Source organism: Varroa destructor, unplaced genomic scaffold (genome assembly GCF_002443255.2).
Source record: "Varroa destructor unplaced genomic scaffold, Vdes_3.0 BEIS01000005.1, whole genome shotgun sequence".
Taxonomy (NCBI): Eukaryota; Metazoa; Arthropoda; class Arachnida; order Mesostigmata; family Varroidae; genus Varroa; species Varroa destructor.
Window position 1 is genome coordinate 35538745 of NW_019211458.1, and position 27139 is coordinate 35565883.

At 41.6% G+C, this 27139-nt stretch overlaps 2 protein-coding genes and 1 long non-coding RNA gene across 16 annotated transcripts in view; 2 read left to right on the top strand and 1 right to left on the bottom strand.

Moving 5' to 3' along the window:
* Window positions 1–15759, top strand: part of LOC111250597 (uncharacterized) — a 42217-nt gene extending 26458 nt beyond the window's left edge. For 6 of the 11 annotated variants that reach the window (XM_086990671.1, XM_086990673.1, XM_086990674.1 and 3 more), the window contains one exon: window positions 3683–7401. In XM_086990671.1, coding sequence (XP_086846797.1) covers window positions 3683–4483 — 801 coding nt within the window. In that variant the 3' untranslated portion in view covers window positions 4484–7401. Of the gene's footprint in view, window positions 1–1011; window positions 2766–3682; window positions 7402–14728 lie in introns of those variants that run through there. The other 5 variants (XM_022805993.2, XR_015328818.1, XR_015328814.1 and 2 more) reach the window with 5 other exon arrangements.
* LOC111250596 (uncharacterized) overlaps window positions 1–27139 on the bottom strand; it is a 250814-nt gene that overhangs the window by 36922 nt on the left and 186753 nt on the right. For both annotated transcript variants that reach the window (XM_022805990.2, XM_022805991.2), the window contains exons 4-5: window positions 8185–8277; window positions 7801–8002 (exon numbers count right to left, since the gene is read on the bottom strand). In XM_022805990.2, the coding sequence (XP_022661725.1) occupies window positions 7801–8002; window positions 8185–8277 (295 nt within the window). The remainder of the gene's footprint in view (window positions 1–7800; window positions 8003–8184; window positions 8278–27139) is intronic.
* On the top strand, window positions 17233–23544 carry LOC147755614 (uncharacterized). Of its 3 annotated transcripts, XR_015328823.1 has the most exons (5): window positions 17233–18550; window positions 19004–19094; window positions 19946–21433; window positions 22188–22287; window positions 23011–23538. It is a non-coding gene; the product is annotated as an uncharacterized LOC147755614 (long non-coding RNA). The 3 variants fall into 3 exon arrangements; XR_015328821.1 differs by having other exon boundaries at window positions 22188–23544; XR_015328822.1 differs by lacking the exons at window positions 22188–22287; window positions 23011–23538 and having other exon boundaries at window positions 19946–21464.

The following is a 27139-nucleotide window of genomic DNA, read 5'->3' on the forward strand; positions in this document are numbered from 1 at the left end:
ACAAGTTCATCGCAGCTTTCTGTCAGAATGGGCTTATTTCTGCGTCAGAACCAATTACAACCAATACAAATATGCCTGCATGCAGCCCTACATGATAGCTCCGGTGGCATTCGTTCTACCGCATCCGAGGCAATACGAAACTGAGTCATTATAAAGTCAGCCAATACAATACAATATGTATATTCTAATTACAGTAATAGTCATAATGATCGAAACAAGATTGTGTTGAGTTTATAATTTGTTTATCTGTGCGATACGGTTCTGTCCATGGTATTTATTCGATAAGGAGTAAAAAATATGCTTCTATCCAAATGGTCATTGAGACATAGCAAATGTTCGCTAGAGTCACTGGCCCGAAGATCGATGGGTGCCTTTTCTTTCCGGCTAACGAAAGCCGCAATGAAGACTACCAGACGACGGTTTATTTATCCAGCATCTAAACAGCTTAAATCATTGGTGAGGGAAACGAATTTTGAGCTGCTGTTATATAAACGGATCACAATATGCACATATGTCAACTGCCATCAAAACAGTAATCCTAATAGCAGCATTTCAGGCCAATCAGATGTCGTTTTGCACCTTTAGGCCATATTGTTATTATTACTGCCATGCGGATAGTAGTAACCCTGGTACTTCTAGCCTGAACAGAAAGAAGATAACGGACCAATTGTGAGTCACGTTATCACAATAACCGTTACAATGTTTCCCCCCGGCACCTCCAAACAAATCATTCCGACCCAATAGGTTTAGTTCATTCGCCCGGTGCTACTGGATATCAATCGCGTGTATCGAACGAGACGTTTGTATGCGATACATAGACGTAATATATGATTCATTAACTTGGCATACTTCGATATTTTGTCTTATCACTTTATCAGAGGTCAACCGATGTATAGTCTCTGATATTAAACAGATAGAATAGTAGTCGCTACTGTGTTCGGTACGCACGATATTGTGCACATCTGTTGTGCTCGACTGATTGGCTGCCTTCAGCCCGACGACATTGGCTGAGGTGCTTTTAAAAACGGTTGACTTCACAGAACTAACCGGACCCGCCGTCGTTCTAGTTCATTCAATTTGTGACGAGTCGACAAGTCGAGATTATTGACGGTCGCAATCATCACCCAAAAATAGTGTTTTGTCTAGGAAGTTTTCCGAGCTTATTTAGGGGGTGTAAAGCGTCCGTCTCAAACAGCAGTAGCGTCAACTGTATCTTGCCTATTCACAGTCAAGTGGTTGACAATTGTTGCTGCGCGCACACAGACGCTTTATCTAACAATATGTAGCAATATATGATTCAATTTGATGAGTACATATATAACCATTCAGTTTGTACTGGACACTCGGGCGACCGATTTCTCCTGAAGACGATCTTGTTAGTTTTACCTTTATTAACACTCGTTGCAGTAAGAGACCGTGCAGTCATTGCACGACAATGGACTCCGCTGGTGCTAGCCTTACCGGAGTGCTTTCGCGCACTGGATGCTGAGTTAGCTTCAGGCAGGATTCCCTGAGGCAAGGTTAATTTGTAGACTGTAAATTAACCTCATTGGGTTAAAATCTGCTCCTATTACTCACAAGATCCAACAAATGTCTTCGACAAATTACTAAATCACGCCGTTTTTGGGCGTACACCCATCTTATTGTCTCGTGCCATTTCTAGATTGTCATCTTCTAATTCAGTAAGTAGAAAGGCTATTCTCTCGAAGTGGTCTCAAGAGATTTACGTACAGTCATGCAGACACATGCTATATGTGCCTTTATACGGTATATAAAAATAAGGTTCGTGCGCGAATTCAACCCTGTAGCTGCTTGAAACCGCTTTACACAAATGACTAAACATTGTATTCACAAGAGACTTAGGATGCAAACTTCCCAAGTTTGTAACTGTAGGCAGGACATAAAGGTGAGCGGCTACTTGTCGAGCTTGACTTCTCTTAATTGCACGAAATTTTCCCTGGGAATTTCACGTCCATCTACGGCTGCTCTATTTAGGACGCTGTCATTGCCTAACACGGCTTGTAGTGGTTATAATTATTTTCTTTCGATTCCAAACTCTGAGTGAAGTTCATTATAGATATAAAAAATGATTAGTGCATGCCCATCTAAGAATTAAATTCTTTCTTACGGCATCTTTCTGTGAAATTTCGAATTTTTATGGAAAAATAATAAATAAATAAATGTTTCTATACATTATTTTTGCTAAGTTAATGCAAAAAAATCGATGCACGTAAGCTATCGATGATAAACCAATTACCAGCGGTGAAAGTAAACTAGCGGGTAACGATTGGAAAGGCTCGATCGTTTGTTTAATGCGCAAAAATATTTATATGGATAAATATATAATCCCTAATTTGAATTGTCGGCTGTTTGACTGCGGTAGCCTGTCCTGCACAATTTGTGCGGGGTAGTAGAGTTGTTTATCATGGGAGTGTGCACTGATCCACACAGAGCGTGTACTAAGAACAGCGACGCGTTTGCCAGCGGCCAACACTTCCCGCACATTTCTTTGTTACATTGATTCCTTCTGTGGCGGAGGCGAGTAAGTGGATATGCGTAAGGCGATACTCGCATAGCCCGTGGGCGGAGGGCGAGGGGCCGGTTGTTTTTCCTATTTAGGGCCCCTATCATCTGACCGCGGGACACAAGTTGTTGGTCGCAGGTCGACACGTCAACAAAACGACAGCTTTAGTAGCCATAGTAATCAGTTAACAAGCAAGAGAAGCGAATTCATAGAGTAAGAGATAAGTACAGCCATGACCGCTGTAAGTACGCTGAGTGCAGATCGACTTTCTGTTTTTTTGAACTGGCCATGCCCCCTATGGCCCCCGTTAAACAACCTAACTATGATAGAGCGATGTGTACAACTCTAATGTGCATGACGTACTGACTGGATATGTACAATACGAAGTGGTAAACCTTTAGCAACTCATTCCGCTGATTCTAGTCCAGTGGGTCTCTCAAGGACACACTGGCTTTCCTTTCGGGCCATGTGTTTTCCCTAACCTTCAACGACGGTATTTTCGCTTGTGTTTCCTATTTTAACACTATTGGTGGGTTTAAAGGAATGAAAACTTACAAGTGTTTATCTCTCGGCAGATATAATAGTACTAACCTAAACCGTACTTTGAACGTTTGCTCCCCGTTGGGTGTTCTCAGACTGTAGTTTCTGTTTTCGACGCCTAATTAATCGCTTGCGCAAGCATTAGATTCTTAGCGTTTATACCTTATTCTTTTTCCATATTTCTGCTCATATTATAATCTACGATGATATTCTTTTCAAGAGATCGGTTACAGCAATAGTTTCAAGACCAGCGACAAGGAAGAGCGAGTTTGCATCGTCTCTTATCTTTAGTTCCCTCAACCTTCTTCCTATGCAAACGCCACCTTCTGTCAGACTAACTAGCTATCTAGAAACGTAATCCACCCTGTATACAGATACATGCAAAAATGCCTCGTTGCACAAAAACGCTTCCGCCTTTATTTAGCTTCGCTCGTACCGCGTAGTTCTTCTCTACATTGCACGTGATACGGTCTGCTCTGGGCTAGCTAGTTTTGCCCCAGTTTCAAAACAGTACCGCAGCTGTCTTGTGTACCACGTACCTTAAAAAGCTGATCCTCAATTTCAAGGGTGTGTTTCTATATTTTCAATGACAATTTTTAATCTGTTCTCTGTTTCCAGTTTGTCGTAGTCGCCTTCTTGTTCGCTGCCGTCCAGGCCGGAGGCGTTGCCTATGAAGGACTTGTTACTGCTCCCGCCTATGGAGCTGCTCATTTAGCAGCCCCCGTCGCTGCTGTTCCGGTTGCTTCGCACGAGTACATTGCTGCTGCTAAGACGTTTCCTACCCCAGCTTACGATTATGCCCATGCCGCTCCTGTTGCCAAGGCAGCAACCGCTGTCCCTGTTTATGGATTTGCGGCTCCGGCTATTACCCGCTCTTCCGTAGCGAACTACGCCCCTATCGCTAAATCCGTCACATACGAACAACGCGCATATACACAAACTGCTCCTGTCACGAAAGGCGCTATCGCCGCCCCCGCTTACGGATACGCGCATGCTGTTCCCAGCACAGATAAGGCGACCATCGCCGCGCAGACCGCTTACACCAGCTACGCAGTTCCCGCCTTGGCCGCTCCGGCTGACGGTTATGGCACTCCCGCTTTTCCTGCACCCCTGACCAGGACCAGCTTCGCCGCCCCTGTGGCTTCATACAGTTATGCTACTCATACCCCCGCGTATGGCTATGCTCATGGTACGCCTGTTGCCAAGGCAACGACTGCTGCTCGTGTAGCTTCATACGGATATGCTCACAACGCACCAACTTATGACCAGGTAGCATATACTGCGCTCATCAGTAAGATGGCTGTTGCCTCCCCCGCTGTCACGGGTGCCTCCGTTGATTCGTACGGATATGCCACCAAGACATTAGCCGCCCCTGCAGCCAAAGCAGCTATCGCCGCTCCAGCCCAAGGGCATTATTAAATTTGTCGCTTCTCGAACCTAACCGGGGACGACTAGTATCAGATAGCCCTGTGATAATATCTGTCTATAAAGAACTACCTATATGTGAATGCACATATATTTTTTTGCACATAAAAGCGTTTGTATAAAAATCAAGCAAGAACAGACAGGAATAATCTATATAAGTGTCAATATGAATAGATGTGTATTGGGGTAATAGATAGATATACACGCATGGATATGCGGGAAACGTATTTTTTTATTTACAAATTGTTTTTGAGTTTCTGATATTTGTCTTTATACAATGATCTTGACAATTTTGAATACGATGAACTTAACTCATTCATCTGCAAGGATTCGTACACGTATTATGACACAGTGGAACTATGTCTTTACTGTGGTTGATAGGCCATGACCCTTTCGTTTCAAGCAAACATAACAATATTCATGTATTCAATAATATAACTAAATTTGAATGTCGTAAGTATTATCTCTTTTATACTCTTATCATTATTCCTTGTTTTTATACTCCGTATATGCATCCCTTGCCAACATGCTCGTTCTAAGTGACTTACTCTTCTTCGATTGTTGGCATCGGCTACAGCGAACTATGGAAAGTCACCGCTGCTTCCGTTCTAACCTGGAAACTACCTCGTAGAAAGAAGTGAGTAGTTAAAGGACTTCACTCACCGGAGCATCGAATTTTGCTGAGTGAGTACTGAAAATGTTCAAGTAGGAGTAAAGTAAAGGTTGTGGGGAAAAAGCGAACGGGCAGCTGCTGCGAGGATCGACAGTGCCAACTTAAAGTGCTTATGAAACGGAACGAGGTCCTAGATGCCTTTAGGCCGTGAAACGAACATAGAAGGAACACAAGGATCAACCTTGAGTTTTCAGTGCTGCATCGTGACTGAGGCGGAAACGCAGGTAGCGAGAAACGGGAACTACTGGCCGGAGTATTGATATAGAACTCCTCGTATCAGAGTCTTGATTGATTATCGGTAAGGCGCACGAGGGCCGAACGCAATCGTGGGACCAAATTCACACGCTTCATGGAGCGTTAACACTAAGGACCTGTTCATGAACTAAAATGACACATGCGTTTTCGCTATCCGCAGGCTATACGAATATTTTGTCTGTGGGTGCTTCTGAAGGAAGGCAAAAAAAAAAACGCTAATATTGTACTTGTCTCGGAAGGTGAAGAGGAAAAAATCCGAATCAGAAATGCTCTTTATATAAAAACGCAGTGGAATCAAAGATCACTGAAACTATTGACTAGCTAGTCTGGCTTGCGCGGATGGAATTAACTTAGAGCTGTTATCATGCCGCGGAAATGAACATTTATAGGTATAAAGACAGATACTGATGATGTATCGCAATTTAGCAAAACGAGTTGTCAATTCAAATCTGCACTGGTAATATAACGCAGCGCTTGACACCCAACCATGAGGTTGTATATTTGATGTCCAGTTGACACCCAGTGATATTTGCGTTATAATATTAGCATATCGGGCTGTGCCTTTGACAAAGGGGAATGATACTGAATCAGAAACTCTTAACACATTGAAAGGTATCCCCACTCCGTTACGGGTCCTAACATTGGCGTAGCCATTAGTGTTGGAAGATTTTTGCCCTGCGCCAAACAGATTGCAATACTAGAAGCCAATAGAAAAGTTTTGACACTTAAACATGTTACTGCCACTGATTTTCGCGTGTTGTTTCTAGTAAAACGGTAGCATTATCGACTCAATGCTAGGCAAGTGAAACAAACAAGCTGGATTCTAAGACGACTGTTTATTCGAAAACTAATACGTGCCGCTTGTCAAGAAATCTTCAAAGGCTATATACGAGAGGCGCTTAAATTAGGACAAACTTAGTGGGGTAACGGGCATGCGTTCATCCGCTACTTCTGACAGCACACAAAAACCATTTCTTTCCACGACCAAACAGCAAATTCGTTGTGAACAGCAACCATACGTTATTTCTGAAATTGGGGTGAAGATCAGCTGTTATCCAATCTTTGCGTTCTACACAAACCCTTTTGGTTCACTCAAAATCGACAGATCACCGTGTCGAAGCTGCGGAAAAAGGAAAAGGGCATGTTCCAGTACAGGTCAACATATAATCTACAACAAAGAAATGATAATGCGGGCCTCAAAATTAATCATTACTGCCCGAAGGTGCATTTCTAATTATTAATGTAAAGAAATTTTATGTGACTGAGCGTGAGGTGTTAAGACCTCAGGCGTATGTTATATGTCATAGAAGTCTGGCGGATGCTTTCCGGGGACAATAAAACCGGAGGACTCGACCGGTGTTGTTTACTACTCAGTTTTTTTCTCAAAAAGCAGCAGGTCGTTTTCGATCTTCTATAAGCAATTTTTTTTAAAAATTTCCAATGTAAAAATGAACCCTAGATGATTTATTACTCATGATCTATGGTATGCGCCTATAGTTGGGAAAAGTCTATTTTCGGCCGAAGTTCATGTTCTATGTACGATGCCCATAGAAAAATTCGTCATGCCACCCTAGTCCTTGTAATAAAACGAACGTATTATCCGCTTGTTTTGCAAAGTGGGGTGCATCCTTGTACAGCTGCAATGTCCGAAGGTAGACCATAGGTCTTCCAACAAGCCAGCTCGTGCAGGGTTGACTGCTTGAGAATAAAACCATATTCAAGACCAAGAACCTATGGCCGCCGAATAGCCCAGATTGATAACGTTCGCTTCGTATTCTTATCGAAAAGGCAGTTGCAAAAGGAACTTTTAAAACGAGCCGTTTACAACTTGAATTGAAGCACCAATCGCGTTGAGTAATCGTTATGTTGAATAAATATGACTGTCAAAAATGACACTTCCAGTTTACGACAAAAAATTGTTGAAAGATCTGTGTCTATTTCGGTACAGCCTTATAAATAAAGCATAAAAAAAAGTTACGATTTATGTGCCGTTGCCTGTTAATATTAATTTACTATCAAACCTGACAAATAACGCAATGACTTAAATATTTACAGTTCGCGGGTTGTCGCGCCTAAGTTCCAAAATGCATTCACGATAACTTGCTTTTCTCTATAGTAAATCCCTTACAGCGCTAAAAAATATGCAGAAATAAGTATCTCAAAATACGTTCCTCAAGATATATTCGCTGTCTTTAATGAATAACCTTGTGTTATATTTCTGTAGATTAAAAGAAAATCTGTCGGTGTATCGGATCAATGTTCATCCTGTTGTATTTGATTTTAGTGCGGTTGTTGGTGGCTTGCCACGCTCGTAAATGGTAATGACAAGGATCTTAAGTAGATATAACTCACGGGTGTTGGACAAAGGGCGGAATTGACATACCGTGAGGGGTGGTACCGCGGTTTCCTGAGCCTGCGCTGCTCGCTGTCTGTGGCGCCGCGCTGTAGAGCAAACAGTTGGAACGAGTACAATTCGAGTCGGAATCAGAGTGGTAACCGGCGCTGACATCTGTCGACGAATCATCTTCAGGGTCGTCGCTCGCGGCTCCTCCCGAGGGCTCGACCTCTCGCATTAGCTCTACGACCTATTAATAAGTTAAGGTTGTATTTGAACGTTCGCAATGAAGAAAATGCTTTTCAAATTAAAATGGCATAGAATTATAGGTATAGACATAGAATTTGTACGACCCCTACTTAACTCGTGATTAGTTTCTCATTTACCTATATTCTATATTTTTTATTTCATATCAGGTACTAAGAATTGTACCTTTTGGCAACCCCACGAGTAACACATGAGTGCCGCAGACACAATGGACGCCTCCGCATCAACATCCGACGCCTCCTTGCGTAGCTGCGTGAACTGAAATTCAACATGACGAGTAAAAAACAACGTATAATTGATAGGTTTACATTAGCTGTGCGAGTTAAAGAGGAATAATAATACTTTTCTGTGATACTTTTTTGGAGACGTCCAAAATGATCATATTGAACATATTCCATATTGAAACCGTATATAATATCAGCACCGAACACAACATGCGAAAGTATTTTTATATGTTCTGACTTGTTCTACGTTTCGAACCGACTGCGTTTTATCTTTGCATAGGGTCGGTCAGCTTCCTGGATGTTATGTGGAAGCGAATTTCGCTAGACTGACGAATGGTAAAAAGCAGGGGCATGGTGGACAGATCGAGAAGGAGCCCTAATGTTTAGCTGACCCTAGAAAAATAAATCCTTCGGCTAGTTGCTTTACTTTTCGAGAGTGAATCTAACTTTACCTTGGGGTCGTAGGGGAAGCATTAACAGACTTTTTAGGATTTTGTTTGTTAGGTTTGTCTTAGCCATTTTTCTTCTTGTATGCTTGAGCTATACAGGGCAACGAACTGTAAATAGTAATCAGGCTGACTTGGACTCAAGAATCTTCTAAGTAAAAGTAAAGAGAAGTAGACCGAAATCCTTAGAGTTCTTCGACAGAATTTCCGGGTTAGAACTGAGCCCAATAGGGAGGCTAATTGTTAATTAACTATTTATAAAAACAAATACGCGCATGGTATATGTACACATGTAAATAAGATCCGGGCATACGTATATAAGCTTTCAGCACTATGTGAGAACACCTCATTTTTACTGCGCTTAACTGCGTGTTAGACATACACTGTGGACAAGTGGACTGCCCCGCTCAAACGTGTTACTGGGAGTTGGCTCTTCCCACTGGATGCACCATGCTCGGACCCCGCCTACCCCCAATCTCTTCAGTTTTTACTCTGATCTGCACAAGATCTCGACGGCAATCGACCGTCTGAGACATGGAAAACCAGAGACTGGGTCGCCCTTTAACTCCTCTTCTTGACCAGATATGTGCAACTAAAGACAGCTGTTTTTTTTTCTCAGTTGTTTTCCCATGGAGTCGAACGGTGCAAAACCGGGCCGGTAGATTCCGTGCAAGTGAAGAGCAGTGCTCACCTGTTACATCTGCGTATCGTGAGAATCAGCAAGCCGGCCAAACTGTTGTACTAGGACTAGTTTTGTCGGTTTCCACCGGCTCAGACCAAAAGAGGCATACAACTATTTTGCTTCAGATGTATGTCCTCTTAGGGACGAAACTCCTCTTGCCTTCCTATAGTTTTTGCACTGCAGCAGATGCCAGACAACGCGGCCTCACTTCTGTACTTTTGCGGGGCAAGAAGGTGAGCACAAAGAAAGAGAAAAGGGAATTGGGCAAGCAACAGACGGAGAATGCTGTAGGTCGTGCACCTATTATTCACTGTCGGAGCGGCCTTTTCCCGTTGTCGGAGGATCGTCACCAGGCTAGTGAGCCGGGAGAAACTCGTGCAAGCGATTGAGAAGCGACTTCACGAGAGAAAAAGGATCGAGAAGAGAGACAGGGCGGAAGGGCGTCAAACTAGTGAGTGCTGACTGAACAAGTGCTTCTGTGTGTGAGTGTATCTGCAGGGAAAAGAAAAAACACCGGTGGTCCAAGTAAAGGGATGAACATCGGGCGCATCCGAGTGCGAAGTCTGGTGTGCGCTGATAAGTTTTTCCCAAACGTCTGCACCCCTGCATCCAGGCGGACCAGCCCTGGGAATCCAATAGTCGAACGCTATGGCCGGACTTAGGTAGACGGCAGTCAACAGCAAGCTCGCGCCCACAACGTCGTCCTACTAGTACGTAAGTACGTATATACGGTCGGACACCGTTGACGGCCTCCTGATACCAGTGCGTATAGCGGGATACAGCTAGTTCGCTCGGAGCCATGTTTTGACTTACTGCGTCGGTACTTCTAGTACTAACGCAGGCGGAAATTCGCAGCAATAGCAGTACTGGCAAAGGCGGCAACGCCGCCAAAAACGATAGCCGTCTGAGCCGTCAGCCATCTGCAAAAAGGACAGGACTGCTAACATCACATCGACACACATTGCATACAGATATGTATGTGCAGATTTTGACGACGCGTCTAACATTACCGTTGTGTTAAGGTGATGTAACGGTTTCTTTACTGAAACAAGCAGCGACGGTGTATGCCGCGAATATCGTTATATGTGATCGGCAAAATAAGAACGCGACTATAAAAGGATTATCGCCATTATTGAGCTTCTACCTTTCTATCTAAGAGTAACATTTGAATAGTAGAATCTTTTGTTGGCTGCAAGGTACTCCAACTACATAAATATAGAGATTTTAGCGTTTTGCCGAAATTATACTGAGCAAGATCATGAATTAACGCCTACAACGAATGCAGTTTCGTTTGCGTGTAATTATGACATCTATATGACGGTTTCGCAGTCCATACCGATGGTAGAGGCTGAAAACAGAAGTAGCAATAATGGTAATAGTAAACAACAAACGACATTGAAATGAATTATTCATAGCGTTAAAATGTGTGTCCTGCAGGCTTTTTCTTTCTTTCTTTTTATTGTATTGTATACAACTTCTGGCTAGCCCTTCTCCGTTTAACAATAAGCTTTGGCCGTAACGATTGAACGTAATATTACGGAACTGAGTGGAAATAATAGTCTATGAGCCAATATAAGAGTCACGTTGAGAAAAGTACTTATATTCATAACAATAGGACAACTGCTTCTCATTTTGCCTAAGAGGCCGTCGAAGCCGTGAATAGGACACGTCTCTCATCGGCTGTTATATGATCTAACCTAAAATACTTTACTTTGTTAGCACCTGTTTCTAGCGCTGCATCCATGTTTAAACTACCTAATATTCGGTGATTTGTGATAATGAATAATGTTATATGGGTTTGATTAAGGGAGAAGGGTGGGAGAGTTAACTTAATTAGTTTGAAAATTCTTTCAGCTCAAAGCAGTAGATAGAAATCGGGAATACGTATTTACTCTATGGTACTGTAGGGAATAGAGTGGGTTGTTAAAAACAGTGTCAATCCTTTTCAAGCCAAAGTTGAAGCAGTTATTTTTTGATTTCGAAATAATATTACTAAACTTAAAATACTCCATCTTGATCGATGACTTTCTGCCACCCTTGGTGACATCATAATCCAGTTATTATGCAGCTTCTGTGACCTCTGGGTAGGAAATTTTAACGATTCATTTTGTGCGCCCGTCTACCCAAATTAAATCAGTACCATAAGGAGGTTCTGCAGAAACTGAGGCAGACAATGGTCTGGTGATGCAAGACCTGGCTATACGACAGGTCCATTAAAATTTCTTCTTTGAGTTTTTTCATTTTTGCCGAACAGCTAAAGACGTATGTAGTCTGGCTGTATTATCATGGTTAAAAACGACGTCCTTTTTGCTCATCACCTCCAGTCGATTTTTGCTCAGTGGTTTGTTGTACCCGTATTAGCTATTTGCAAGAAAAATTTAAATCAATCGCTTTGCTCGCCGGCAGAAACCCATAATGTACGATTTCTTTTCAATTCCAAAGTCAAAAAAATACAGCATTGCCTCCGTTGGCGTCAGTTTGGGTTTTGCTACAGACTACGTTCGCATCTTTATTTATTCTTTGTTTCTATCAATCACTCGTGACCGATAGCTCTAATGGCTCGATTGTGTTGCGTTTCTCTAGAGTTTCGCAGATGAGAACGCGGCCGAGTATACTTGTTTGCGCAAATTCGTATGGCAGTCAAATATCGATTGCAGCTAATTTCCTTATTACTGCCTATTTGCTTGACTATATAATGGCTATTGCACTAACTTCATCAACATTTTCCGTACCACTACCAGAAGCGTCTTTCTCCAGAGTGAAAACGACAGAGCTATTGTTTTACCGTTCCTTTCGGTAACGCATCAGGATAATAAGGAGTAGACGTTTTTCTGGATTTGAGCAACGTTTGTTTTGTATCGTAATAGAACTATAAAAGGCAGCAATGCTTTTCAGAAATTTCACCCGCCTTTAAAATACTCTATCTAATCTAAAGTTTGAAGCGACCCATATATTACTCGAGATATGTGACTTATCAACTACCTAGCTGGAGAAACGTTCCATATTTTTTGACAATCCAACATGAATCCGTCTCAATATTCAAAAAGCAGTCATTCTGTAGTGATCTTAACTTCACTAGGCATATTATTAGGACGTGACGGAGTATTACCAAATAATAAGTAACAATAAACCCCGACGCACCTTGTCCTTGATAATTACTCAGTAAAAATGTTAGTACACAAGGAACAATTCAAAAACTGTGATGAAAGTGTACTACCTCGCTTTTCACATGTAGGCTGCCATGTTTCTTCACAACTCCATAATAATTGCTCACTCAGGTCAGTTGATCTTCCTCTCAAATTCTGATATTTGCTTCTCATTTTTAGTTTGGCGATTTAGAATCCCATCGCGGCTGTAAAACTTATCAATTCCAGGTCTTTTCAAACGACACGTCTCATTTCAAATTTCCCGTGTTTTATCTGTATCGCTTTATTCGCTTCTCCGGCTACATCTGGCTTTGTTATCTTCACTTACCTTCACCTTAGCTCACTATTTACCATCAAGCTCCCTTTTCGCACTTATGCCCACTGTCCCCACTGGCCCTCCACCTTCTTCTAGGACACAGTTGACCCTGCTCACTTCTGACGGCCTTCCTCTCTATCCCTTATTTGTAGCTTGGAACCCTTTTGCTGCTTGCTTTAAAAGACTATCACTTCGAGTATTCAAGATCTCAATTATCATATGCCCCGTTATCCAAAAAAGCGTTGCTGTTATCCTAATTAGCTAGCTTCTGACTTTTAAGCCGCATACGGCTCAAATTCTGGGCCGCTTCGGGTCAGAATTGTCATTTAAAAGCCGAAATTTGACTGCAATAAATATGCTAAACTTATAGGAATGCTTTCATCCAGACTTAAGACACAGCGTTTATACAACCGAAATTTCTAAAAAAAAATGCGCTCAATTTTATTAGGATAAAAGCACAAATTCTATACAAGATGCGTGATCGGAATAAGTGGCTAGATAATCATTATGAAGATGATTATATTGCTTTTATTCTGGATAATTTCGATATGACCTCGTAGTGGTTAAGTAATTACTTGAAAAAGTTCATACAGTCGCTGCATGTAAAAAAATTAAACATGCATCATCAAACATTTCTATAAGATTTCAAGAAGCCAACATGATCACGATTAACCTCTGAGAAACTCTACTGAATTTAGTGAATCACCATGACAATTCAAGACCATATAGATCTTAAGTTACCCAACGAAAACTGAGCGAACCTTAGTTGACTAATTTTAATACTTCCACTGTGTATCGCAGGTCATTTAGTTTCTGCTCAACTTCCCTAATAATGTTCATTTAATTCCAATGGATAAAGGCGAAATCATTTATGATAATTTTTCACCCAGAAGCCAAGGAGGTTCTACAGTATGGGACGTAGTATTGTTACCGGAAAGGTGACAGAAGGCCACTGATCGAAGGAAGCGTAATTTGTTTCGTAGAATTATTTTGAGATATTTGAAACGGAGTTTGCTTCAATTGGCTTTAAAATAACCAGTACTTCTCCGATAATCCAACGTAAAACGAAAACCAAGTGAAACCTGTTACCGTACCCTGTTTGGCTCAGCGCAGGGGCAGGCAGAACAGCTTAGATGTCGAATCGAACAAGTATTGCTGTTATGTAACTCAAAAACTTCCAACAAGTTCTGTCAGAAAATGTATAATACAACGCATAACAGCTGTCTGAGAATAGCGTAAATAAGGCGCAATTGAAGACTATGGCTATCTTCTTAACTGTCGCACAGCTACCGACAAGGCGCGTCTTAATCTCGTCAACCGCAACTCGAATAGCTTCTTCTATGAAAATCGTTCTTCACGACAGCGTCAAAGATTTGCCTCACTAGGAGATAGCTGACCGGACTTATCTGGGATTTAACAAACGTATTTATAAAACAACATAGTAACTATATAAGCAGCCCCTCGTAGCGATTAGCCCAATCTTTTTTTTTTCGCTGTACTCATAATCCTTGTTATCCTATAATCTCCTGTAGTAGCGATCTTACTAACGCTGAGATTTAAATTGACGGAATCCTCTTGCTCATGGTTACTACAGCCATATTGCTTTCTCAATGGGAAGCCCCTCGGAAAGCCCAGCTGGAAGGGAGAAAGGAGATTTAAGGTAGGGCTGAAGCTAAATGGCTATAGAAAATTCAGATATTTTTTTCAGATTGAGTCGATAGGTGCTGAGATAATCTTTTGAGGCTTTGCATTTATAAATAGAAACAGAGCAGTTCTTTTTATATGCATAGTAAAATACAAGTGAAGAAGGAGATATTGAAGATGAAACTTGAATAAAGTGCCCCGAGATTAAACTTCATCGGTCTGCAGTTACTTCTTTATAATTGGCTTTACAGCTCCCGCAAATTTCAACAACTAAGAGTAGCGACGACGCAGGTGAAACGGGGCCATCAACATGAAAATAGTTACACTGATAAGGGCCTACGCCAGGATCAACAAGATTTAGGCGCAGAGAAACTCAGGAGAAGGAAAATGAAGCAGCACTATTCATGTGAATATGTCCCGTCGATGTGAGCCGCCGACGCAACGGTAAGAAACGAGAGAAGTGGTAGTGCTTCACGCCGACCTCTTCCAGCTTTGTTTTTACAACTCTTTAACAATAGTAAATGGTTTTCTGAGGGGAGGACCTTAAAAATAAAATGCTTCTTAGCTGCACGTTTAAAAGGCAAACGCATAGTGCCGCACAAAGGATTTACCACAGACCTTTCGAAGCTTTTTTGGGCAAATATTTGAGTGAAAGAGACTCTATAGTTTCTAAGGAAAAATATCAACAGCAATCGGAAAAAGGTGATTCCAGATCTCATAAATTAAACACTGATGAAGTTTATTGTAGTTAACGGCGTTAAAAATTCTAAAAACTCTTTTTTACTGGAGCGTGAGCGAGCCGCTTAGGAAAGTTCTAGGCTAGCGTGAAGGTACGTGGCGGAAGCGGCAACAGGACAATGATTCCTAAGGATGACACCCCAAGGATAGTAAGAACTTGGGCTGAATCTGCCACCCAAATGGGGTAAAGACAAATGCGCTATTAAGGTTTCGTAAACGTTCCGATCAAGAGCAAAAGCTGAGGGTGTGCCAAATTACGTTCCACCCCTAGGATGTGGTCATCGAGAGGAAACAGACTGACTGTACACGGTGGGGAAGAAACTGAGGTAGACTTAACAAGACGCACCACCGAAAGAGAGATGTTTAAAATATGCACAAATAAATTTAAAAAAAAAACGCATATCTGAGCCACGTGTAGTCGCCGTCTATAGCAATGGATGTAATATAATAAAACCGAAATATTGCTCGTGTACACTGCAGAGCATGTGGAATATTTTTTCTTTCATGTAAAACTAAACTTACCGGGTCTACAGGTTACCGCCTATTCCAGTACTATTTCGATTCTATTGTTGTTGAGTTAAAGTTTCTACTTAACTAATAGACCTTATTTTCCAATAACATATCCCTGCCTAATGTTACCGTGCTTGGTTGTTGCCTCAAAATATTTTACAATCACACCCTTTTTTCGGTGGATTAGCTACTATAAAATCACATAGTTACTAATCATTACAGCTGCAGCTGGTCTCCTGCACAGTAGTTCCCTTGTCCTATCGGATAAGCTGTCGTTACGACCTGAAAAGGGATTCAGATGTGCCTTTGTCTGCAAGCTATTGTTTATAGACTGTGAGGCACTGGCAGCGCAAAAAGGTCACTTATGACTCCCTCCCGCACGCATTCATTAGTCTATGGGTGCACCTGTATATTCTCAACTTTATTAACGGAACAATGATGTCAGGTCGACAAATCGTTATCACGTATATGTCGTATTTAAGAGTACGAATAACTAGACCACCGACGCATACGAGAATGTTATTTGTTGACAGTTGCTTAAGACTGCTTAGCAATGCGTACGTTTCTGTAACCGATGTGCCCTACGTAGAATATAATTAGGACCCCTCTTAAGTTTAAGATAGAGAGCACGGCCCAGCGGAAGGTGGAAGCCCAGGTCATTTGATAGGGTTCAAGTTTTTCCTTCATCATCTAAATCGTTTTCAAGCCTGCTGTTTCTTGTAACATGACGATACGGATCTAATAGAACGGTTACATGTCCGCACTCTAAAGTCGCTTACTTTGAACGAATGCGAGACAGTCGTTGTGTCAAATTTATTCAGTAATGTCTAGTGCGGAGCCGAGGCACTATGCATGTCTACAAATGCGGGCTATTCTCGTCAGGATTTTGTGCTGTTTAAAGAAATGTCGTCCCAAAGGAAGTCGATTTCGTTTGATAGTCTCAATGGTCCAATTTTTTTTTCACAGTTCACGCCTTAAACTTACGTCATATGATGTATTCAGTTTTGGGATGAGTGGCTTTGTTCGATGGAACTTATGTGGAGCACAATATTAAAACGAATCGATAAACGTTATGTAATAGACTAAACGGATATTTAACTGTTATGTAGTACTATACGGGGCGATCTGGCATTTGCGTAGCCCTATAGCGTGAACGATTTGCCTAGGACAGATTGTAAAACACAAGAGGGTTGCGTTATTTATCGAATGTTCCGCTCAGCGGTACCCAGAACAACTGGACACATAACTCTGGCTTTAACATCTAAGACGGACGTCCTTCATAAAAAAAATTAAAGGTCTTTTGTAGGAACGCCGTAGGAACGATTACCTCACGACGTATTACAGCTCGTTTGGCTGCAGTAACTGTTACTGGTTAGGTTCAAATCCATATATCATTATTAAACACCCATATATCATTATTTTGTTTAACTTACTTATGGAAAGATGGTAATAAATGGTAGCTAATTGAAATAGTTTGTTCTATATATCTATTCAACAATAGCCCTATATCGAGTTCACTAAAGGTGATTCATGTGTGAACGATGCAGGTGGTGACAATTATCTGGGTGGTGTCCTGATCAGAACTAAGCCCTAGCTGAGACAAAGGTAAAACATAGCTTCGTGTAGGGACTATAAGGAATCGACTTTCGGAACAAAGCCTTCTCGTCGATCGACCTTTAAGGATAATGTAGTGGCCTAATACATAGCTATCGTGGCTAAGCAGAATGCTAGAAAGTTCAGCACGTTGGCGGCATGGAGAATCCTTTGTCATACTTCCTGATGACACTACCGCTGAATAAACCTTATTGGCTTTATATAGGTCATGTGACCAACGTTCACAACGGCACCATACCGTGCCTGGTTAGATCATTGAATGCCACACTATCTATTCGAACGCATCCATATAGTTAATCTTGGCCCATTTTGCTATAACATGAAAGAAGTAAATTTGGCTATGGTGAAAACTTCTAATTATTGGGTAGTCAGTCCGTGAGTATGAGCTTGCTTATTATAGAGTTTTAGAAACACCACGCGAACGTCAGCCGTTGCCATAAGTAAGTTCAAATACTAATATGATAGCTTGGTTTAATGATAATGAATCTAAACGAAGAACTTGCTTGGATTCTATAAGACGTTGACACCAGTTGTGTCGAGCTCTTCGTAGTTTGGTCAACTAACTATGAAGGACCCGTTCTGTTATGAATCACGTGGATACTGCTGCTGCTGCTACTTTTTAAACAGTCGTGTATCGGCACCAGCTGGCAGTATGCTTCCATACCATATTTAAGGGTATAGCCAATCATTAACAGCAGCGGGAATAGGTTAGTGGTTTGTCGTAGTCACGCCGTCCCAATTAGACGAACTTGCCGATTTTTGGGCATTATACCCATGAAGTCTTACACCCGAACGGCACCCGACGACCGACTTACTATTATTATTACTACTACGGTCTACAGTTTACTGACTAGTAGGACGGAGCAGTTTACGGACTTTATAGGACGGAGCAGTGGATAGAATTTGAACTCGGGGATATGCGGTCCAGCGGAGCGAAAAGAACGACATCCATCATCAACCAGCCTCTACCAAATACCTCATTTGGTATTTTCGATAAATCTCTTTGATCAAATATTATTAATAGAAAATGATAAAATTCAAAACAAGTGTACGTTTCCAAGCGTCGACGTATATGTATAAATCTATATAGTTACAAGTTACCACCTAGAGTGAACGTGTTGAAATTATTTTGCCGCCAGAACAGGCCGCTTTTATGCGAGACAATAGCGGGACATCGGCGGACGATGATTGCCTCTACGCCGAGCATCTCTGTAAGTATCTATCATATGTTGCCTATCTACGCCAAAAGGTTTCAAGTTTAGTAGCAAGACATAGCTATGCGTAGCGTTAAGGATTTTCGGTATTCCTTGAGCGTCCACTTCATAGAAAGAGTTATATTAATAAAGTATTATTACTAATATATTCCGTGTTGCATCATTAGTTGAATTCTTCCTCGGATTTGTACAATAATTCGAGTGTTCCGTGGTAAAATTCATGCCAGGGTACCCTACAGAAAGCACACATACCAAAATTTAATTTCCCTCTTTATTGACTGATTAATTTTAGGACGCGAATCCACCTACGAAATTCTCGTATTTAAATTCAAGGCTCCTTTCTTTTCGATGGTCTTTATGTTTTTTCATTGTCTTGTAAGGATCTGACGTATGTATATATGGTAGTTAAGGTTTATGACGATGACATCGGAGACGTATTACAATTTCCAGATAAAGCTCGCTTAAGAAACTGCTTTATCGTCTATCTACATTCTCAAAGCCTATCAACTAGAGTCGTCTTAATGCCGCTGTTATTAAATCGGTAAGTTACAATTCCTAATATTTTCATTCCATTGGTAGTCTGTCTCTCTCTACTCCCAAGATACGCGACTATCGTCTCTGTTTGCGTAATAGCCAAATTTCAACCCGGGTTGTGGGGTAAATCCCAATTATTTTGTTGCAAACGCACAGTTCAGTGTTCGAGCCTCGTAGCAACCAATTCCTCCGATTCATTTAGTGTTCTCCATTTTCAGCACCGGTCTCTTTTTTTTTTGTGTCAGCGATAAATTTTCTGTTATTGGCAACGGTTTTTTCTCTTTTTTGCCAATAAATGCTCCTTTGTAGTCGTTGTATAGGTTGGTACTTTCTGTTGTTGTCGATCGCGTAGATATAAAATTAGACTAGCCTTTAAAAAATCGGCGCTGAGCGCGTCGATGTCGATGTCGCTGTATATGATACTGATGTGCTTTCAATATATTCTACTTAAAAACTCAGATTAATGTTAACTTCATCAATTTTTCTCATTTGATTTGTTGCCATTAACATACCTATGTCAAATCTTAACAAAGCATTAACGTTGCCGTTAACGAAGAACTTTTCCAGGGATAACCATTATGTTCGTCTTACTTAAATGAGCCTTTAATTCGTTCAATACAGCGGCGGTATAAAATGGACGAATGTTTTATTCTTGATCCGCAGTTAGCTTGCACTTGCTGTAGGCGACGCCAACATACGTAGAAGTTTAACGTCTCGCACATACTTGTTTTAACTTACATTTTCTTTCAAAGTCATATCAATGTTATTGTATCGTTAATTCCAACATTGGTAAACGGGTCGCTTGAACGCTAAATATAGTTTTGGTTATTTGTTTTCAATTGTCTCGTTGTGTTTCAGATCAACTTGTACCGCTCGTGCAGTTGATGGTACGGTACCGAGAAAAGATATTATATTAGACAGCAGAATCCTACGACAAACCCAAAACGCTACGGGGTAGCTATCTTTTTTTTCAGTTTCCATAACGTGCGTTTGCGTTCTTTTGGTATGAGTTTATGCTTCCTGATTAAATATTATACTGACAGCACAAATATAGACACGTCCTACCCCTATGACCGTCACCAATAGCTCGTTCAACTATCGCATATAGGACAAAACTGTCAGAGCTTTTCCAGCGGTGGTCAGATTTTTTTCCTTTGTTGTGCCTGTTTATGTTGGCTTTAAACGATGTAGTCACTAGCGAAGCTGGATTATTACACCAGTTGTGGACTAGCAACGGCTTGCAGTGGCTTTAGATGTCTGATTCTTTTGTTCTCGTGCCGCTTTCCACCATTTCGGCTATAGTAGTCGAAACGTTGCGGTCGGTTGGCCTTGCTGAACGATTATTTGAACTTTGACGGACGGCGAGAGGCCCGAGGCTAGGACAGGCCGCAGGGGCTAAAAGAGCTAGTAGTGCATGCGGACAACCAACCAGCTGTAGCTAGGTATATTCGTATCCACAAGGCCAACTCTTTAGCTCCACCGCGAGCGCGCTGCGGGGAAACACGTGAAACGGAGACGAACGGAACAGTGCTGGGAGAGTTGCAGCAGCAAAAGCTACCGAAGACTACGGCCACAAGCAACGGCAGGTGCAGCGACACTAGCTGCCGTATCAGCCTGAGCACAACCCGAGAACATTTTGAGAGTTGTAACTTCGAAGACGAAGAACGTTCAAGGAAAACTCTAGATAGAACACGGCTGACGCCGTTGCCGCTGCTGCAGTGCTGACGTCTATGACAACGATGGCAACAACGGCGTCTTCAGCGGGGGTGGAATGATGAACTTCTGTCGACAATGCTGTAGCCGCTGCTCCATTGTGCACCGCCACTGTTTAGAACCTTTGGGGGCAGGCGGCCGAGACGGAGGAAAGGAACCAAGAGAAGCGATAGGAACATAACGGAAGCAAACATCCTAAAAATTTCGATCTTCGCGTCGCTGTCTGCCACCGCCATCCGCCGGATATGAACTACGCACACGAGACAGCGGAACACAGTGGAATGACACACTCAGCCCTATCATCTTGGCTTATTCAGAGATATAGAAAATCAGCAGAAACGTGCCTCATGGAAGTTTGTGGAAAGTTGCCACTTTGCTGAAAGAGTCAGAAAACTGAAAAGTTCCAGCATAGCTCAAAAAATTTCTACTGTCAGGTCCAAGGGCTAAAACGGATCTTGTTCAACTCTTATTTCCAACATTTTTCTCCAGCTGCTGCCGTAAAAAACACAGCCAAAAATGGATACAGGTTAGCATCCAAAACTACCTGTACGGAACAAAGTTTCGTGACCTTAGAAGGAATACTATATTATGTGTGCACATTTTGTTTAACACACATTATACTACATATCAGCTGTGAGTAAATAAAGAAACTTTGTTTTAAAAATTCTTGCTTACCGTTAGCTTATGCTCGAAGGTTGCGCTGGCTTTTGAAGCATTCCTACCGCCACTTCTTGTAGCAAATACATAACCGTTTGCTTATGTATATATAATAACTACAGAAACGAGCAATTCTTACGCAATAAGCAATGTATACAAAAGGTGAGTTCTAGCGCTTTTGCTTGTTCTCATTTAATACGGCGTAGAAAGGGAAGATGGATGCCACGCTTAGATTTGCTTGGTACTGGAAGAGAATTACGCATTAGGCATGCGCAACTTTTTTCGTTAGTGGTGAGTTGGTTAACGTTCGTCAAATAAGTTGTATGCCGTCGGAAGTTTAAAGCAACTGAAATTTTAACAGATTTTTCAGATTTTTGTAGGAAGTTAACTAAACTTAGTAAGAGTTCGGGGTTCGTAAAAATAAATCATCTAACGTCGTAGTTGAGTAGAAGCGCTACCTATATATCGAAGTTTTACTGATTGGCTAACTTCTGCATATTACCATCTTTAATTGTCGCACAAGTAAATAGGGCTTTAATTAAAAGGTTTCGCTCATAAGTCTGATGAAGGGTGAAGCTTTGGAACACCATATGAACATTTTTGTCATATCGTGTGTACCAGCACCTAGTGATCGAAAATGTTCTATGATGAATAAAAATCACATAATGCTTTTTACTACCTAATTACTTAAACAATACTTATTATTGTATAGCGTTTCAATTCTTTTCAGCATTCATTGGATTGCGCAGGTATTCCTCGTTAGGAAATAGCTAGGATTCAGTAAATATTCACCCTCAAAAATAGCAGGATTGTGATTGTCTGCCACAGCGGTAAGTTTAAGTTTAAACTTCCATAATACCTCCCACAATGATAAGTCAATCTTTATGGTGTAACCAAAATATAACCAAAGTAACATAAAATGAGCTCAGCAGATGCCAAGGGATACCTATGTACACTGGCTATTGTGCACATAATTAAACCATATAACGTATCCGAATGCCACTGTATAATTCAAACAGGTATTTACTATTTTGGATAATTATTGTTTAATGACGCCATGTAGTTTAACATGTAGCAAAACAAAATTCAGATTGCTGCGTCGCTTACGTGGCACTGGACCACCGGCAAGAACAACAGCAGCGCATTTATCATAAAGGCTTCCCTTGTATCTCCTAAGCAGCCTTCGGGGTAACAAGTGTTAAGTTCTAATCATCGTGTCCGTGTGTGTCTGGTAACCTCCAGTCTCACGGTAAAGCCGAGCAGCAGTAAGGGCTCGATATAGTGCAACACAGTGTGTGAAATTAGTTCAGCAGTTTAGTACAACCATACAGATATAAAAATTCCGATATTAGAAGGCGGCTGTACGTGTTTGTGTACGTGGAAGCACGACTAGCGAACCGAACCTCAAGCGGCGTTTACCGCCATATTACTCTGCGCTTCAGACGGAGCCGGCAAGGAGAGGACATGATGCTATATTGTACATTACACTATAGTAATCGAGGCTGTTGGCCACTGGCCACTGAATGCAAGATACGACACTGATTTTATTTTAGGAGGTCGGAACTGAAGGCCGGACAGCGGACGTGACACAACCCTGTTTTGTAGGGCCAGGCTCCACCACGAAGCCATTAATAGCAGTAGCGTTTGGAACGGTGGGCGCAAAGCGGTCGATAGTCCAGCATAGGCGTTGGCCAGCGCTAAAGTGTACTGGCCGACCAATGTATTGACTGGCATTGTGAACGCAATTCTTACAAAGAAGCTTGACATAGTTAAAGGGCCGCCTCGAACCAATTATAAATCGATTACCTACTTTTGCTCCATTTGTTTAGTTATATTTAGACACATTTGTATATATATAGATATACGTACAATAAAGCTGGATTTGTTTTTTCTACGCAAACGATTAGCCGTTGTAGTAGTAAACGTCAATCGGAGGACGAGAACGTGTTAGAAATCTAGAGACTCATGGGCATTTGGCCACTACGTGGGCCACTACGTAGATGGCTAAGCCATCTAGCGACCACGACGGTAATTCCAATATGTGTATAAAGTGCGTACTAAATTATAGCAAGTAAACATACATTAACCGCGTAACTGGGTTGGTTCAAGTAGATTATCGATACAGTCGATCTCACAACATATCTATGTTTTTTTTTTTTTTTTTTTGTTTAAATTGAGCCCGTTAAAATCATCAAATTCACAATCCTCTATGTAGCGACGCTGGGTGCCCCCCGTATGAATGAGATGAATCGCTATAACTATGCTTGCTTATAGAAAGCAAAAGCCCCTACCGTATTCAACCCTAGATTTAACCATACTGACCATTGACAATGAATGCGTAGAGGAGAGTAACTGAAACAAATAAAACTACAACATCAGATCTGACCAGATCGAGTTGTCTACATAAATATTATTATTTTGTTCTCCAAAGACGACTCACGAATGAAGGAGGAAATAGTAAGTGACAGGATATTTCCGATGAAACCTCGCAGTTCGATTTCATTGAGTCAACTATGGATTCCGCAAATTAACACTGATAATCGAAGGATTCCGTCTGCGATATAGTTCTCTATGGCAAAAGAACGAAACATTGGCCACATTCTCTGCGTGGTAGGCAGCCTCACATTTCCGCTTGAAGTTAATGTTCAGAATTTTCTTAAAATTTTTTTTTTCGTTTTCCCTTATCTCTCTTTTATTGTTCCATTCTAATGAGTCGCCCATTTGTCACATGCCCAAAGGGCAGAATTCATATTATAAATATCAGAGCTTGATATATTTCTTCGCTGCCTTAAAATGCATTAGTTGACCTATTAAATCGAGATTTTGTTCTCAATGAAAAAAATGCGTTATTACAGTTGTTATATATTGTTACATGACAATTAATTCATGTAAAAACTAACTGACTCTGCGTTGCCACCATCTAGAACTAGACGATCTATACCGAGTGGTGCGGCTAAATTCAAAAGGTTTGTTTGTGTTTTTTCAACAACTAATTGGACAAAAACAGACATTTCAACGAATTTTTTTCCGTGTGTGAGAAGTTTCATTCTTTGCAGTTATGCCTATTCAATATTGTTACTATCCGTGGCGATTATAGCTCTAGTTGAGGACGTAAACCGCTGACTAGTTATTTTCAACCATTCATTCTTCAACCCGCAAAAAAAACCTTTCAGTGCTAAACGTGCGTCCGGCGATATTGATAGGTAAAAACTCGCTAAAGGGTCCGTTCAGTACGTTACATACGGTGCACGTAGTGGCTTTTCGAGCCCTTTAAATCTAAACTTTTTTGGGGATTCTCCGATCTGCCTCGTAAAAGTCTCCCTCGGATTTTTCAAAAGCCCTATGAAATCTGGCGACAACGATGACCGCCGATTTTAGGCAAAAAAGGAAATCTTTACTCTTTGGTGGGGTCCGTTCGGCGCGGAAAAATTGGATAATAGTTGATATTTGCACAAATTTCTACAGCCACACACTGTTGCTTGCCATGACAAGTTTGCCGTCGTTCTAAAAAGATGGCTTGCGTCTCTAGTTGGGATAGCGAAGGAACGCACGCCTTATTTTATTCCTTACAGTTCGATTATTCTATATTCCTTATTTATTTTCGCAACCTCACTAGCTTCTTGTGCTTCGTCAGTGTGAGAAAAAACCGCATGATCTACTAAGACTGCTAGCCCTTTCCTTGTTATCTGTTTTCCCTCGCATCCTTTACCTAATTTCCATAATTGACGATAATTGCAGAATACTAAGAATGTGATTATAATGATCAATCGAAGGAGCAACACGTACGTATGCCGGTATACACCGACACGGAATATCCACATCAATAGAGCAGATAAATAACTCATTATTATTTAGCAAACCAGCCGTCAACGAGCCGAATCGATCGTTAGATATACTACACAGAAACGTTGCATCGTTCAGTGCTTAACTCGCTTCTTCTAAAAGGATTGCTATGTATAGTCGTATGCCTTACGTTCTTAACTTCGTCCATAGTCGAGGCACTAAGTTCAATACCTCGCCCACACTAACAATACATGGGCGGTGTAAACGCCGAAGTCACGACATCGCAACCAAAAACAAGTTGTTCAAGTCTAAAGCAGAATTAAGGCTAAAAAACTCTAACGAAAGGTTAGCGGTAGGGCCAGCCTCTTTATTGTGGCTTAGAGGCGATTGGTCAAGTTGGGGATACTTTTCCGGAGGGAAGATGTCGGTAAAAGAGAGAAATTGAGGAATGTTGTAAGGGAACGGTACATGTTAGTGTCACGGTGCTACATGGTTGACATTCGTTTTTGTTGCGGCGTAGGCGCAGGGTATAAGAGGAGAGAGCACGCCACCTGGTGGTTCACACTTCTCAATAACAGCAGTTCTAACGACTGAGCCTGACGGCGCGCTTCTCGTCTATGACTAGCCATTGAACTAGCAGTTTGCCTGTCACGTCAGATATCTTGTACACGCTATATGCGTGCTGCGATGATGTAACCCTGAGTTCCCTCAACGATCTAATTAATTCTGTGCTCTAGCTCCCTGGCCAGGTAACCTTACGGATGAATGATGGGCGTCTGTAGGCAATAGATTTTTTTAAAGGTACGTTTTCTTTCATATGAATAGTAGCAGCAACAACAAAAACAAATAGTAGTTATATTTGGCTGTTTGTTGCTTCTTAGAAGTATAATAGTTATGTATAGAACGCACCAGCTGCGATCAGGCCTAAACATTATTTACAATATATGATTCTTGTAAATATTACTATAAATATCGTCTTTATTCACACATCAAAAAAAACGCGCATTATTTGGATTTACTCTGGTAGATGTACAGATGAACAAAGGAACTGAGAGAATAAAGCAAATTAAATTTTATGTACATATATTTTTGAGACATTTTCGGGCATATATCTAGTTTTGGTGATACCCCCCCCCCCCCCCTCCAGCGAATTCTACTTTTAACCTACAAATTCGTTTTCGTTCAGTCAGTCTGAGGCAAGCAATAACAAAACTGGGAAAGCGAGGTATTCTGGCATAGTACTATACGATATAGCAATGCCTAGGGCATTTCAATAGTGATTTTCTCGGTCATTCAGCTACCGGCCGGGGCGCCGCTCTTCAAGGGTTAGTCACCATTCGAGCCGTTATGAACTCGGTTAGTCGCTCGCTCATACCAATCGAACTCATCCGCCTACGATGGGAACCCCACAGAATCCCTTTTTACGACCAGCTCCGTTTGCTCCTGCTCCCTCTGATTAGTCCTAAGCTAAATAGACTTCGTTCCCTGCCCTCTGTTCCCCGCTCTCGAGCTCTTTAACAGCTTTCATCCAGGACGGCAGCAGTCCTACCTCAGGCTCGGTGCACCCAGTCAGCACGACGCAGGTCCTTCATCAGTGGCAATAGGATCTCCTTTTTCAGTTTGTCTTCCGTTCACAATCGTCCTTCACCACTATCTCGATATTCGATTACCGCTCCCTTTCCAACCACGAACTCGTTGGAGTCCGTTGTAAGCGAAAGGAATTCTTAATATGGTGATGATTCTTCCCTTGTTGTTGTTCTTACGTTTAATCGCCCGCTCTGGGTCATGGAAGTCGAGCACTGCCGCAGGGAACGACTCTTCGCAGCCACCTCTATTCCTTTCGGCCAGTTTAGCCCAGAAAAGCAATGAGTCTGCAGGCCTGTATTGCGTGTACCTGTC